General features: G+C 45.5%; 1 protein-coding gene across 5 annotated transcripts in view; it reads left to right on the top strand.

The window, feature by feature from the left end:
* Positions 1-5,515: 5,515 nt before the first annotated feature.
* The window catches only part of BICDL1 (BICD family like cargo adaptor 1), a 50,527-nt gene continuing 39,197 nt past the window's right edge, over positions 5,516-16,845 (top strand). For all 5 annotated transcript variants that reach the window (XR_006166750.1, XR_006166751.1, XM_042805562.1 and 2 more), the window contains exons 1-2: positions 5,516-5,867; positions 10,565-10,780. Coding sequence is in view for 3 of the 5 variants with exons in the window: in XM_042805562.1 (XP_042661496.1) it covers positions 5,529-5,867; positions 10,565-10,780 (555 nt within the window). In the remaining 2 variants the exon portion in view is untranslated. The remainder of the gene's footprint in view (positions 5,868-10,564; positions 10,781-16,845) is intronic.

Below are 16,845 nucleotides of genomic sequence, written 5' to 3'. Positions count from 1 at the left end.
CTAATATGAGTCATTACGAATGGCCGCATAACTTTAAGAAGCACAGCAAGATGATAGTGAACAAATATTTTTCCCTACAACAAAGCACAGAGTCATGTCCAATCATTTAATGGTTGCAGAACTCCATGGATACTGCCATGACAGGTAATTTTGGGACCTAATGTTTTCCTATAAAGAAATACAGGCAAGAACATCTCACTCAGTTTGTGTCTTCAGATGAGCAAAGGCACAGGCTACTTCTTTTTTAATAGAAGTGTTTGTTCCACAAAGACTTGTCAAACATTGTCATGTTGTAAGATTCAAGAGGGAGTAACTCACCCACTGCTGAAAACTCCTACTTTATTAAAAAAAACACATCCCTAGTCTAGATGTAGATCTGCAGCTGCCTATGGAGCCATTACATCTTTACTCCTTCTGTGGCCTGCAGAAGCAGCAAGCCCAGGGCCAGGTTTGTATGGAGGTGCTCAGACCACCTCTCAGGTGGGCATGCAGTGTTGTTGTGCTCACCATGTCCCTGGGACGTTTTTTGTTTCTTTGCTGCTTCTCTAGTTGAAAAATCTTGAAGCAATGAGAAGTGGTGCTTCAGCTGCTCTGAGTAGTGTATGCCTGTAACACAATGCTGAAGGCACACAGAGGCAATCCCTGCAGCTGGCACAAGAGTATGTGAGGATGGGAGCCCTCCTGGGATAAGTGTTGGAAGATTGTCTCGGTCAGAGGAAGCCAGCTTGGTCCCTGTCTGTGTCCAGAGTCTACCTGGAGAATGATAAGTCAAGAAGGAGCTCTAGGTGCAAAGTAGCATGTGTGTCGTGTGTCTGGTCAGGGTCAGGTGTGAAACAGAGTCAATTTGCTGCTGTGGTACCCCAAACAAATTAAGCTGACCTGAAATGTTGGCCATCCAACTCTACTAGCTCTGGAGTAGTTCTGCTTGTTCCCAGCACTGTCAACTTTGTTCTGGAGAGACCATTACAACATGCTTCCAGACTTCACACCTCAAAGTGACTAAAAGCTGTAGTACAAAGTATTTACGTCTCTAATTCATAGATGTCTCAGCATGACACTCATATGTGCCATATAACAAGTCAAAACTATTACCGTATTCTTTTCCTTTTACATCCCTTGTTCCTTACATGCTGGAAGTAGGGTGAACACAGTACGGCATCAGCTCTGTCCTTAGGCGGTCCTGAGTCACCCAGGCCATGCTTTATACCCTTAGCAGTCAAAGGATTTTTCCCTTGACTTAGACGTTATGAGTCACCTTGGTGGATGAGTGCTTTTTCTGCTCTGATGTAGTATCGATAACCCTGGGAAACAACAAACTTGCCGGAAACTCTGGGGATCTTGAGCTTGCTTTGGGAAGAATCAAGGATGGTCCTTTATTTTACTACACGTTGCTTGGCTAACACTCATAACAGCTTGCTTTTCCCTTCTGTTTAACCAGAAATTTCTGTTCTCCCTAACCAACTTCTACAAATACACTTTCCATCTTGTATTTCCTTTACCCAGCACCAGGGAAAACCTGGGCACACACATACCAGATAGCTTTGGACATTACAGAAGCAAAGAGAAAAAAGGTCACACATGAGTCTTAGCTCTGGCTTTGCAGTTCTGGCCTGCTTCAAAAGCAAGACACGTATTTCCTTTAATTATTCATTTGGGTAACTGCGAACTCTGAGCGAGCAAACTGCCTGCACCTCTTGCTGCCCGTCTTGCAGCAGCTGGAGGCTGTGGTACACCGACACACCTCAGCACAGAGGTACACAAACAACCAGAATAACTAAGTAATTTGTCAGAAATAAAGCGCGGTAAAGCAAAGAGGAAAAAAAAAAAAAAAAAAAAACAAACAAAAGCCCCCAACAATTAATCATTCAAAAAGATGAGAGAGAGAGCATGGCAAAAGAAACCTGATAGCTTGTGCCTCCTCCTGTGGACGACTGTCAGCCCACTCTCAGCAAGATTAAGAATGGTAATGGGAATTCCTCTCTCACCACAGCTTTAAAAGCAGAGGACAATAATCTACTTTTACAGGTCTGGCTGTGGCTTTCCCACAACATGTCTTTTTCTCCCCTTACTCTAAATAAAAAAGGATGATCCCTTGCAGTGCTTGTTTTCTGAGTGCTGCCCTCACAGCTGAGATTAAAGTATTGATCAAAGCACTTGGACACTTATCTGATTTGTGGCTTTTCTAATGTGTGAAATATGTTTTGTCCCGCTTAACTCGTACAGTCTTACATACTCCAGTACTTGTTAGTGTGACCACCATAGGTCCAGACTCTCTGTCACACTTTGTGAAGACACCAGCTGGTGAAACCCCTGAAAGGCAGAATACTAATTTCAGAGCATTGGTTTTAACGATAAACTTGACACTGGGCTTGAAGAGCCTGCACAGATTAGAGTTCACCTCTCCTTGACCCTCTGGGGAGGACAGTACACACTGCCATATCCATAGCTTAAGCTGGATTGCCTGTTTTAGTATCTTGCTCCTTTAGGAACCTGTTTAGCAGAATTAATTGCACTGGCAGATTGCCCTGAACAAGCTCCTTGAGTTAAGTTCTCCAGCCATCCCCTCATCTTATTTGCTCAATTGGGTAATTGTGGGATGGGGAAAAACAAGAAGGGGAAATTACTTAGTGACAATGTCAGTGCTGTCCTTTTTCCTCATACAGCATAGAACTTTTTGCTACTTGCTTTTCTTTTACAGCACTGCAAGTTTTTCACCTGAGCAAGAAAACAATGATTGCTCCTTTTATAGGCAATCTTACACTACTCTCCTATACCAATGCTTTATTTTCACCCTTGTTTCCTAATACCACAGAGAAGGCCTTCATATGTCCTGGAGAAAGTGACATTTTTGTGCTATGTGATAACATCACTTGCATCAGTCATTTGCTCTCAGTTCTCTGTGTCCTTGAATCAGTTTGGCCTTTTTGCATTTTCAGAAAGGTTCATCCCTGTGGTGATTTCCACAATGAAAGATAATTTGTGCTGTACACACAGGAACCTTCTGCACAGTGAGAGCAGCAGCACCTGAAATGCTTGATCTAAATCTCCACAAGAACTACCCACTATCTGCAGTTCTTCATACCTGAGTAGTGGTCTCACATCAGGTTGAGCACTACAATAGAAAAAAAAAAACAAACCTCCTGTTTGACTTGTCTCACTTAACTCATTCTTCCATTTTTCTAGGCTGAGGTTCTCCAAGGGACATAGCCAAGCCTAACTAGGGCAAGAAGAGCAGAAACGGGAATCAGGTGTCCCACCTATGGACAGCAAGTGTCTCAGCTCTCAGCTGAAATACATTTTAGGATCCTAATATATAATGCCACTATGTAACTGTAAAGAAACTGTACGGTTGTATTCTTAATAGTTTTTCATGAGTATTTGATTGGGATAGCACATAGAAGATAAAATACTAATAAAGTAACACACAAAGGAGTTTTAAAAAACAGTAACCTAATATATTTCTAAAAAGTCAAATCAATAATTAAATTCACAAGACAATGGAATTTTTTTTGAAGTAGAAGTTAATAACAGATTGTGCTGCGAACAAAGCTTTAATCCGAGGTTACGCTGGATAACACTGCTATGTTTTGCAGTCAATAGGCCCCAAATGAGCATTAGCCTTGTATGGATGCCCAACTGAGATGGTGGCATATCTCCAATACTGATTTATAAGTGCTTTTTCTCTCCATCCAGGAAATAGCTTTTTTTCCATCCCTACCCTAACAGCTGCAGCTATGGGGTGTGTTTCAGGCTTTGTTTGGGGGATTAAAAACAGCTCAGTATAATCTCTTTTTGTTTTATACACTGAAGGAAGCGTTAGAGATGAAAATTAATGCCACAATGGATTTCATTAATCACACCAGAAGGCTTGGTTTGCTGTAGTAGGCACTTCCAGCAGAAGGTGCTCACAATCAGTTTTCAGTTTAAATATTAAACACCCTCCTGTGTTTAAATAGTGACGATCAAACATGTGAAAGCATGGTTCCCGCATTGGGGCAGGGGGATTCTTTTAAAAGGGCCAATACTGTTCAAATCATCTCACCTTATGGCGAGTCCCACTTTCCAACAATGTAAGCGTCTGTTGATGGCAAGGACAAAAGGTCTAGCAAAATTGGTGCCTGGGGGAATTGCTACATGATAAAGAAGGTGTCACCTCTGGGTCACCAATGCAAAAGAAATCATGGTCATAATAGTCAATGGTTACCATTGTGGGTCAGGTGCTGGTGGGCAGCATGGCACAAGGTACCAGGTCTCTGCCTGGTCTTTGGAGAGCAGGTGCTCGCATTACAAAAAGCACCACCAGCATTAACTGACACTGCCAGGAAAAGGGCCAAGTATTGACAAGGCCCACTAGCTGGGCTGTTGCGGCATATTCCCATGAAAGGCTAAGTTCCAGTGGCAGATGGCCAGAGAGAAGTTTGCATTCCCACAATCATGCTCTAACCGTTACAAATAATCAGCAGCTCTCCAGGGCCCTGGGTCTGATGCGAGGCAGGAGCCTGCTAGAAAACTGCATCAGCCATCAACTATCCCAGCCAAAAACACCCTTGCACTGATGTGTTGAGGCAGTTGCATACATGGCCTGAGTGAATCTTCTGTAGGAGGAAGGAAAATAAGCCCCATGGAAGCAGGGTCTAAAAAGGAAAACTGTAAAATTAATTTCTTTCTGCAGAAGCTGGGAGTCAAAAGCAAAGGTTTCCTTAAAAATGTTTTTGTTCAATCACTATTAAAGCCATGCTTGAAATTAAAGCATCATCAGAAGTTGTGGGACCACAGTCTTAGCAAATGTGACAATACAGAGTTTTACTCCACCATACCCCGCCTCAGCCTCCCTGCTGTGGCAAGAGGGAAAATGATGCCTGGATCTAAGCCAGGAGAAAGTCAACAAAACCAAAACTGAAAAACCAAATGGTCCTGCCCCCAACAGTCTCCTCCCAGAGAGAAAAGTGTTATGAGCAGAATTAACTACAACTCCCAGTGCTCACTAAGGCTGCTTTTAAGGCAAATGTTATCCGGGAACATCCTAAACAATCTGAAATTGAAAGCAAGCCCCAGTGGTTGTTGGAAGCTGTAGTCGGCTCTCCAGGGGTAAACTACTGAGCAGAAAGATCCCGAGAGCGGCTCTCGTAACCAAAAGAGCTCAGGCAGAGATCTGGAGGAGCAGGTGGCGCGCAGGAAGAAAGCGCTGTGCCCCTTGGGGGCACCGAGCTCCCTCCTTGGGCTTTTCAGAATGTTTGGGGGGGGGATTTCTGGCCCGGGCCTGCAGCAGAAACGGTGCAACCCGATGGCAGCGGGCGGCTCCAGCGGGCACCGCAGGACCCGCGCACAGTTGAGAAGCACAAACCTCCGCGCACCAACACAGCGCGGCCCCCGCGGCCCCGGCCCATGAGCGCGGTGCGCGGGCGCTGCCGCCGGCGGGGCCCGGCGCCGGGGGGCGGGGGCCGGGGGCGGCGGCGCTCCCCGCCCAGCAGCCGCAGCCGCGGGCCGGGCGCGGGGGGCGCAGCGGAGCGGCGGCGGCGCGCAGGGCCATGTCGGCGCCGTGCCTGCGCCTGCCCGCCGCCGGGTCAGCACCGGCGGAGGCGGACAGCGCCGGCGGCATGGAGCCGCCCGCCGCCGGGGCCGCCGCCGGGGCCGCCGCCCTGGAGCTGGCCCTGGAGGAGGAGTTGGCGCTGCTGGCCGCCGCCGGGGAACCGCCGGAGCCGCCGCCCGCCGCCGCCGCCCGCGACCCCGAGCTGCTCTCGCTGATCCGGCAGAAGGAGAAGGACCTGGTGCTGGCGGCGCGGCTGGGCAAGGCGCTGCTGGAGCGCAACCAGGACATGAGCCGCCAGTACGAGAGGATGCACAAGGAGCTCACCGACAAGCTGGAGGTGAGGCCCCGCCGCCCCCCTCCCTCCGTCCCTCCCTCCCCCGGCCCGCAGCGCTCCGCAAGGGCCCCCGCTCAGGGCCGCGGCCCCCGGGAGCCCCGCGGTCTCTCCTCCGACAAATCCCGGGGGCGGCAGGCGGGCGCGGGCCCTCTCGGGCAGCCTACGGAACTCCCTGTGGCCGTGATGGGGAAGAAAGGGGCTAAGAAAACCCTCTTAGGCCTGGGGGAGGCAAAGCTGTTGTTCTTCCCCTTCCCCGGCTGCGAGCCGGCCTGGCGGCCTGGGGACAGGCTGCAGCACCTTGCTTCAAAAGCAGCTCCTGTGGGTGCTGTTTTGCCCCAGGATCCAGGTACCACCTGGGCGAGAGGAGATGTACACTGTGCTCGCCTCATCTTGTCACGGAAATGCCTCAGAAGTTAAATTTATACAGCAGGTACTGAGCTACAGAGCATATGTAACCCTTATGCTTAAGCTGTTGCAGCTAAGGCGTTAGGCATGGCAGGAGATAAGCCCTAATGATACGTCTCTGCTAGCTGGTTGCTCTTAAAAATACCCACAGGTATCTAGAGAGAGCTGTTTGCCAGGAACTCAGTGAATTGAGCTATTTATTGATTTTTAAGGATGAAATAGAGCTGTTACAAAGAAAAAGACTTGTGCAGGCAGCCTCTTTTGGAACAACTCTCTTGCACAACTATGGAAGAGAGCCACTATTACCCCCACAATTTTCTCAGCGATACTCTTGAAATTTTAATTCTCCCAGCAAGTAATACTGCTTAGAAGGCTGAGAAAAAGCCTCTCTCACCTTTCTGGAGAGAGTTTGAACAGTGATGGATTAACACTGAAATTTCACGTCACAGCCCTACACCAGCTCTTTCAGCACAGTCCTGCATATCCCTGTGTTCCTTCCTCATGGACTTGCATCTCTCAAGAGGATTTGTGAAATCACTGTATGGCTTTTGTTTTCCTGACAAAATTCGTCTCTATTATGAAACTTAGCACTTTACCCTAGCTGATCCCTTCCTCTTTGCAGGGAAATCTCTCTGTATTTACTATTCTGAAAGAAACAATAGTGGAGGTGATGTTTGCTCAAAGTGCTGTTTAGTAGCACGATCCATCTATCATATTAGAATTTCCCAGAGTATTAAAATTTGCCAGAGCAAATGCCTTCAGGTTGATCTTTAGGCAAACACAGATGTATGTGGTGTGCTGACGTGGTTTTCCTGATGAGTTGGAGTAGAATCTTTCTTACCGTTAAAGGAAAAATGCACAAGTTTAGGTACTTGCTGAGCTGCTTGTTAGGGAGTTTGGGATTCTCAGATACCACTTGATGTTTGCAAAATGTAAAGCTGAAAAGAAGAGGGGAAAAACTATGGCTTTATAGTACTTCAAATAACATCCCCCCAGTGTTTACCTCTGCTCTTATGGGCCCGTTCAGAAGATGAATGAAGGGATAGTAAACGCAACCAATTGTTTACATCTTTTCATTCCACTACTATCGCTCTAACTTTCCAGTTGAATAACAGCTTGCTATTTTTCAGGCTACCCATCCGATAGGAGTTAGTGTTATCCACTTAAGGGTCACATTTTTTCCACTGGGTTTGGCAGATCTAAGACAGTGCTCCTTCACACAAAAAAAAAAATCAAACTTGAACATTAATCTTCTACGACAGAAGCCTGGTAATCCTAGCCTCTGCAGATTAAATGTTAGCCTCTTCCTGCTGCCACCAAAGCGCACAAAATTCCACAATAAGTTTTTCAATCTTCTAGGATCAGGCAGGAAGGACCCACATCTGTTGCCTCCTTCCCTATGCTGAGAACTTTCTGATGATGACCAGAAGCAAAGTCTCAGATGAGACCCTTGGTGAACAATTGCACCTGATATAGTGATGTTTAAATAGCATTTAGAAGGAGAGATTTTCTCCCAGTTAACTGTTCAAAGTTGGTTACTAGAGCTCAGTGAAGGCTCTCCATTTCCCAACAGCGCTGGCCTGCTCCTCTGGTGCTTTGCCTCAAGACTAAATATGTTCCAGTTTTGTGGGTTTGTTCCTGAAGTGCAGCATTCCTGCCATACACCAACTCTAGCAACTCTTTCACTTCACTGCCTGAATTCAATTTGATTTCTAATCATGGAGTTGAAGTCCTGTAATAAATTCTGATATGTGATCCTAGTCAGTTTTATCCTCTGTAAGGGGTTCAGACAGCTAATTCAGTCAGTTCCTCTGAGACAGAGAAGCTTGCTGTGTCCAAGCGTTTTACAGTATGAACCCTCTTTATCAGCTGGGAAACTCCCCCTTGCTCTCATCTCTTTAAATGAGGACCAACTCAGTTAAGTGGAAGAGAAGCTGTTTTCAGAAGAAAAGGTCTTCTAGAAAGTAGTTCTGTGTAAAAATTAGTGAGCACCTGGTAGATGGAGAGACACTCGGAAAACAAGAAACCCCCCTACTGAGGTCAGCAGTTTTCCCTGTCATCACTACATACAAAAAAAAAAAAAAAAAAACAAACTATCAAGATCTGCAGCTATGCAGGTGCTGGGGTGAGGGCAGGCGAGGGGAGACAGCTGCTGGGAGAGGAAGAGGCAGGAGGAATCAGTCACCATGTCCTGTCTGGTTTATCCTCCCTCTGCAGCTGCCTCTCTGTGCCCCACTGCACTGTTCTGGTTTCCCCATCTCAACAGAATAAACTTGATATTCTTTTCCACCCTCTACTCCAACCTTTGTGATGGCTGTTTATCAGAGCTGTATGTAGTGTGGGTTTTCTTTTGCAGTAAAGGACTAAAGTGGTTTTTAAATGATTGACAAGGCTTATCAGTGGCTTCTAAATCACATTTGAGTCTATCTGGGGAACTTTGGCTGCAGTGCTGCTCCTCAGCAGGCTGAAGTTTCATCTTCCATTTAGAGAAGGCCCTGGATCTTTCTAAACGTTGCCTAGCAGTGAAGGAGACAGAGCTATAAAAGACAGCATTTTCAGTGTGCCGCTAAAAGTGAAATTGTGGCTGCTCCAGCCACACTTGCAATGGTTATCACGGGCCTGGTACTGGGATCTCAAGCCTACCTACTGCGTTAAAAATAATTATAATAATTTAGCTCTCTCATTTGCAAGGGGTGCTCACTCTTTTAGTGTCTGAAACACAGGGAAATACATTTGCTTTGGGCCACTGTTTTTAATGAGCCTTCTCTCGCATTTGAGGGTTTTCCATAAATACTTGAATTTGCAGAAGGGTTTGGAAGGAGACAAGCAAGGTGCTGCTACACTGCACTGGAAGAATAGGAAAGGATTTTGAGATAAGATCAAGAAAGAGAAAATATGCATCTTCTGCAGAGCAAGAGGTGGAAGATGAATGATAATGCAGGCCAGAGGGCTACTGGAGAAGTGGAGAGCTTTGACATTCAGACCTGCTCGGGAAGGTGGCAGAGATCCTGCAAGGGAGGCTATGTGTCATCAGCAGTAGGCACCCAGGGGAAACAGCCACCTCACAGCCTGTGTTTCTAAAAAGCAATAAAAAGCCACTTCACATAAATGCAGTGCAATTTTCTTTTCCTCCTAGCAGGTTTATTTTCCCCTCCTATCATAAGTGCCATAGGGATTGCTCACGGGGGGATGATACCCTGGGAAAAAAATGGAAGAATGCTGCCAGTGCTGGGCCCAGTGGGTGTCTGTTCTTTGCTAAGGCACATTCCTAAAAGGCTGGTGAATCTGATAGAGAGTAGCAGCAGGTTATTCTGAGGGACAGAAGACAACGAACAAGGAGAGGGCTTCGGCTATTCAGGCTTCCCTGATAATCTTGGGACATGCCCATGTCCCCAGTCTGTGGCTGTTCCACAAGTATGTGCATGGATTCAGTCACCAGGGGAAATTCAAGCTCAGAGTTTCAGAGCAGGGATTCTTTCAAATGGGCACACATATATCTGTTTTGACCTGATTTGCAGCTCTGTTTCAGTCAAGCCCTCATTTAACTGAGCCTGTAAAACATTCAAAAGTTCCACCAGCTTCATGCTGTCCCTCATTTTCCAGCCAGTCCTAAGCAGTGCAGTGTCCAGAACAGAGAGTGGTTTCTAAAAACCTGCAACCCAAAATGTGCATGAATGTAATGTTTATAACAACTACTTCATTGGATCCATTGCCATTCCAGAGCAGACTGCATCAAACAAAAGAGTTACTGTGCACTAGCAAACTACCAGACAACTAATTGGGTCAGGAATAGAAGGTGCAAACGGGTAGATGATTCAACTGTTGTTCATAAGTCCCATATGACAAAAAGGATGCCTCATCTAGATTCCTCATCAGCAGTAAGGATACAGTTTGTGTACTTCTGACTACAAAAGCAATTTTTAAAAGAATTATGCCACAGCCCACTGAAATACTGCTTTGGAGTCAAGCTAGGTTCTGCTAAATCAGTTGGCCTGCTTGACCTATATATTCTGCCTATTGACATGCAGCCTGCTTCACTCTTGGCAGTTGTTTCAGTAAAAATTCAATGTGCTCATCTCCAGAGGCCAAGGACAGGCCAATTGCTGAAAATGGAAAGCAACTTCAGCACCAGCAACTTGCCCTGACATGGGATTGCCACTTCCATGGCACTGACATGCTGTAGTACCATTCTCTTTCCTGCACAGAATGTTTCAGACCTGGGCATAGAGGAGGAGGAAGAGGCAGCACTCATTTTTTAACTCCCTTCCTAACCTCTTCTCCCCACTGTTATCTAGCACCTAGAACAAGAGAAACACGAACTAAGGAGGCGATTTGAGAACAGAGAAGGGGAATGGGAAGGAAGGGTGTCTGAACTGGAAAGCGACGTGAAGCAGCTGCAGGACGAACTGGAGAGGCAGCAGGTTCACCTGCGTGAAGCCGACCGCGAGAAGACACGGGCCGTCCAGGAACTCTCCGAACAGAACCAAAGACTCCTGGACCAGCTCAGCAGGGTGAGTCACTGCGGCACGGTGAGGGTGGGCACTCAGACACCTTGGTCATGGGAAAGTCTCACAGCTCTGTGATAAACCACCCTTCAGGCAAATGAGTGGGAAATCTTTCTCTTTTAGGAAAAAAAGATGGTTCTGCACCTGGTCAGATTACATGGCTATCTCTATAAAACATGCTGCCTTTAAACTCAATTTTACACCTTTAAGGAGTGCTGAAATTCATTGCCAAAACAGTTATGTTTCTGGATTGAATGGTCATTTATTGCATAGATGTGTCTCAACTGTTTTTGCATCTAAAACTGATTCATAGAAATCTGTTTCTCATTCACAATAGGCTGAACAAATGTAACACACAAGAAAAAGGCTAGTCTGTGACAGTGAGGTGAAAGGCTTTTTGCTGGCCTCCTTTTTTGATGTACCTTTGCTATAATGTTGTAGAATTGGATATACCATGTCATTCTAAGATGGTGTGTCCTTGAAGATAGCTTTGCCACTGTTAGATATGTGAGAACCTACTGAAATTCCTTGGAATGGCATGTTTCAGCAAAGAGCTTAACTTGCCTCTGAATGAAAGAGGATTTACAGTGAGGCTGCTACAAATGAACCTAATTGACTGAATACTTCCAGCATGGGTTTATTTCTGACAGCAAAAGACTTAAGTTTCTGCCTCCTCCCCCAGCAGTTAACCTGTCTTCTAGAATTAAGAACCTTGGTTTTTTTCTCCCCACTGGACTGTTAGTACAAACCGTAATTTTAATGCTTGAGAACACAATTACTTCAGCAGATGAAAGCATTTTCTTCTCACCAGTTGCTTATCTCCATAACAGCATAGAACAAAAACACACACCACAGACTCATGCTGAAGAGGCCCATCTAATGTTGTAAGAGCACAGTTCAAATTAGATTCTGTCAGAGGTGAGTCTCTGGGACTGACACAGGGATCACCCACCTAACAGAGGGTCAAAACCTCAATCACAGCACTAGGACCATAAGACTCTGAAATGGGCGAAGGGTACAGGTCTCGTCACTCACTCTGGGTATGCAGTTTCCCTGTGCCTCTGGAGGGGAGAAGAACAGGTCTTGGGTATAACACTGTACTGGCACTTGAGAAAATCATTCCTCATTCTGCTATAGATTTTCTTGTCAAGTACTAAAAAATCCACTTAGTCTATGGATTTGTTTATTTAAATGGCTTTAAAAAACAAGTAAACAAACAAACAAACAAAAAACACAAAAAACCCCAGCTTCCTTAACTCAGGACCACTGCTAAGTTTATCTGTGTTTTTAAGGCAATATCTCCCAAGGGCAGCAGATGAGCTAGTGAAAATCTTTCACCTCTTCTCTGGACAGACCATATTTCACATACAACATAGATGACAGAGTCCACCCAAGCCCTTGCAGAGCTCCTGTGTTGTGTCAGGCTTCTTATCCAGGGCTAAGGACTTGGCTCCCATCTGATTTGGTAACCCTCAGTGGCTTTCTGTGTATGCATGATTTCCATCGCTGGCTGTGAAATGTAAGATTTGTTATAGTCCCAGCATAAGCACAGACTGAAAGGCCAGTCTAGAAGATAGGAAAGGAAAACCAGACAGCTTGCTTTGGGCTTTAAACCACATGGGATTATCCTCATGTGACACTTATCCTACAGGAGCCTCTCACAGACCAGATGCCCAGAGAGCTGCTCAGCTAAGGCATGTGCAAAGGAACCACCAAGTTTGGTCTATCAGCATGCAATGTCCAAGCATGGGGTTTGTTCCCTTAACTCCCTTAACTACCAGAAACAGTGTTCCCACTTCAGAATTGCCACATCCTGGGAAAAAGTAGAGTCTTGGTGCTGCCCTCACTGCTACAACCCAGCCCTGCTCCCAGCTTGGAGAAGAGGACTGTTGTCCTCCAATGCAGGTGATGCAGACTGATAGAGACAGCTTACACTTGCCAAGGCACGATTTAATGCTCATTGAGTTTGACAGCTGGCCAAAACTTGCTAGTAACTTAAATATAGCAATGGATGTAGCAAAGGTCTAAACAGTCTTCCCAGAGTCTTGAGAATCTGGGCAAATTGAAATAGAGCTGGGAACGCTCTGTTGTCATTCACCCAGGTTTGAGGCTTTTTAAAATCTCAGCATTATATTAGCACTTGATTACTGGGTGCTTAGTATTCCACATTTGTTGTTCCATAGTGCAGTTGCAGTCTTATTTGTCGGGTATTATTCTGAAGAGGTTATGCACATAATCCTTGAGGTAGTGCTTAAACCCTGCACCCACATAGTTTGGGCTCCTGTTACTACTTAGGTTTTCAATAAATAAAATGGACAAATACTACTGCACAGATGTGCTGGTCTACAGCTGTACTGCCATAGGCTGGAGTCTTGCTAAAGATCACAAAGTGAGCACTGAGAGAGGAAAAACCCTACAAAGAAGTGCTGTTACAATTTCTGTGAACTTTGAGGTGTTGCCGGTATCCTCCTTACATTCCTGGTTCTACATTTTGCACTTGCATTTTGTGTTGCAGTGGGTTGTTTGGGAGGAGAGCGTTATGAGAAATCTGTGATAAGGCAATGAAAGCCTTATTCAGAGCCTCAATTTTGACCCATCTGACACTGTATACCCTACTAGAGACTTTACTCACGGGACAAAGACAGGTTGCTCTGTGGTACGAGTCATTCTACACTACTAAGTACTAGCTCTTTAAATTTGAATTTCTACAGTTTTTAGCAATTAACACCTCATGGCCCAATTTCACAATACTTGAGCATCTCTCTCCTGGGGAAGGTATTCTCTTGTCACTAGGCTGTATATGTGAAATGACAGTCTCAGCCTCACAAGCTACCAGCCCACGTGGTCCTGCTTGCTTCTCTGGGGTTCCTTGACTTCAGCCCCTTTTACCTCAAAGCAGGGCAGCATCCACCACGTCCTTCATCCTACCCCTCCTCCTTCCTGCTGCTGTGATATTCTTTCACCAACTGATTAAGCTTTAGGACATTATTTTAACCCTGCCTTCCCCAGAGATGAAAGGCCAACCCAAGCACATATATTTTTTCCAGTCTAAGCCTGGCACAAACACTAACCAACCAAGCATACAGTCCCACACACCCACAAAAAGATAGCAAAGGGACCTGGAAAGCTCTGTCTTGCAATTAAAGCATGGGACTGAAAAAAATCCATCCTCAATTCTGGCAAAGACTGATAAGGAAAACTCAAGGATAGGGATTTTAAGTCTATTCCAGTCTCTAAAAATGGGGATAAGTGTCTTGCCTCAGAGTCACCAAGAGGCTAAAATAAGGTCCGTAAAATGATTTGAGGTCTTCAGATGAGATGATGATATAGGAGAACTTTACATATCTAATAATAGTAAGTAGGCTATAAGGAACTTTGCATCCTCTTGAAATACAGCCTTTGGCATGGTTCTCTGCTTTTAGCAGAATGGAGATACGGCCTGGGGTTATAGCAGTATTAAACCATGGGGAAATTAGGTGGGCTGGACTGGGAGCTCATAGTGAAAGACATGATTCAGATGCCAAAGATCAAGTTTAAGATCTCCACAGTAACCTTAATTTTTAATTTGCTAAGTGATGATTAAAATCCCTTCTGCATGTTGATTTGATTTCCCTCCCCCTACCTCAGCACAGCAAAGCATGTAGTAACTCTCAGCAGTTTGTCCACACCAAGCTAAATGCTGATTTTACCTAGGAGAACTTCAGAGCACATTGCGAGCTGTATGCCAAACCATAAATGCTCAAAGATAAAGTATAGGAGTCAAAGTACAGTTTTGCCGAGAAAGTCGAGCCTTAGGAATTACGTGTTCTGTTTCCAGCTCCTTCAGTCTCTCCCATCTGTTTCAGTTCCCCATTTGGAAAAAAAACCATAATCCTATACTTTCTGTCCTTTTATGTTATAAATTTTGGGGGGAGTGGACTAAGGGAAAGGTCTCTTACATATGCCCACAGCACCTAACACAGAAAGAGCCCTGTCCCCATCTTTGTACTTCTAGGAGGTACCAATGCACATAATAACAAGCAAACCTCTTCCTATAACGAGGCAACATATTACTACTTCGTCAGGAAGTGAATGAAAAAAGACTTTCACGCTGTTTCTAAGTGGCTTCACCAGATGGCTTTCCCACACATTTCCTGCTACCAAGCTCTGAGCTCCTGTAGCTGTTTGCTGCATGTGGGTTGGGCAAGGATATATCCTTCCCAGTTCAGTTGGGCTTCTTTTATGGTACATAGAGCATAAGGAAGTAATTTTACGATGTCAAGCTCAGGTAGTTTTTGCAATGAAAGTCTGTTTTCAGTGGCAGGAAGAAGCATGTCATCTTGCACCGCTGAAATAGCTCTTTGTGTTTAGAGAGGAGCGCTCAGCTGCTGCGGCATCCCTCAGAGGGGCCCTCAATCACCAAGTTCTTATATTCGCTCAGCGCCTAGTGCCAACATACTGCTACAAAGAATGAGGTGTTTCAGTCAATCCCTCTGGTACTGCAAGAAAATGATCAGCCAGCCCACAAGTCTCCAAAGGAGGTTTTATTTGCTAGCCACAAAACCTTCCTTTCAGTAATATTTCAATTGAAGGAGTTTTGTTTCTAACTTTGCACTGTAACATGCAGCATAACTTCAGAGGACTGGCCCGCACTGCCTGGCTTTGATTTGAGAAACATGTTTCTATTCAAGAATGAGCTGACTGTATTATATTCTCTTTTCCAGATCACTTTTACTCTAAATACATCCTTTTGTGGTCAACACCACACTTGCAAGGGAGGCAGCCCTGTTGTCAATTATTGATTTGAAGAGACTTTTCTGAATGGTTGTTTGTTGTGTCTCTCAGCATAGGAACAACACTGGTTTTAAGAAATCCAGTCTAATTATTGCATAAAGTTAATGGAACAAGTGTGTTGGGTAAGATTCAGTGCATTTGCTATGCCAGAGATATGTAGCCATTATACTATGAGGTAGCTTGTCTTTAATTCCTTATTTTACCTGTACAGATGCTTAATACAAGCCTCCTTATGTTTCTTGTTTATTAAGTTGTCCCCAATAGCGCAGCAGGGTATATTGGGAAACTCCATGCTTAGAACAGAGGCAAGTAAGTCAAGCTAAATTTAAGTACTGCTTCAGGGGGGTTATTTTTAAACAGAAGAGGATCCTGAGTGGACCTAGGCTCAAGAAGAGTCGCTTTGACCAGCCGCACACTTTAAGGTGTGGATCAGTCACTACACTGAATTCTTTTTCATAAAAAGCTGCTAGTTTTTGCTGTGGCTCAAAGTGTTTACTGGACCTATTCAGTAAGGGGTAGCTTACTGTAAGAAACTCCATACTGAGCTACTCATTAGTGTATGGAGTCCTGCATAGCAAATCTTGATCTGCATCACCTCTGAGCAGTCTAAATTCAATGGTGGGGGAAGACTGCACAAGAAAAGGCAGGATCCCTTCCTGTTGAAGGGGCTGAAGTACCTGCTTCTCATGGCAGCTTAGGTAGGGCTGCTTACTTCTGGGGGGCGGGCAGACAACCCTTCCAGCATTGCTTTGCACCTGGCATAAGGCACACATTACACATGGTGAGGTGAGGGGAAAGCCGGTACCAGCACAAGACAGAGCCAGACACTTAAGCCAGCAAACCTCCCGTTAACCACATCAAGCACCCTCCAGCTGCTCGGGAGGATCAGCAGATCCCAGCACCAGGTAACCAGATCCCCAATCACCCGGTGAATACTCATTAGTGCACATGCAGGAAAGGCTCCTTCTCCCCAGCTACTTGTCCCCTAGCAGACAGCACTTGTTAATAATTCAGCTTCATGCCATATCAGGACTGGAGTGCTTTCTTTGCTAAAGCTGTAAATATAGGACGTGACTGCAGCTGCGTGTTCTCGCCTGCAAAGTCCTTCAATGAAATGATTCAGTGCCCTAGAAGGTAATGAGGAAACATCTTGAGGTCACTGCTGATGGTGACACTCACCCACCATCCATCTGGGGAAAGGGAAACAGGCAGAAAGAAAGGCCAACCCTTTGCTGAGAATCTGGTCAAGCCTGCAGCACCCATTAACCCCATTTTAGGACACCCAGAGCTTCAGGAGC

This window comes from Tyto alba, unplaced genomic scaffold (assembly GCF_018691265.1).
Source record: "Tyto alba isolate M040663 unplaced genomic scaffold, T.alba_DEE_v4.0 Super-Scaffold_44, whole genome shotgun sequence".
Taxonomy (NCBI): domain Eukaryota; kingdom Metazoa; phylum Chordata; class Aves; order Strigiformes; family Tytonidae; genus Tyto; species Tyto alba.
Note: the sequence above shows the minus strand (reverse complement) of the source record. Positions and strands in the feature narration are given on the sequence as shown.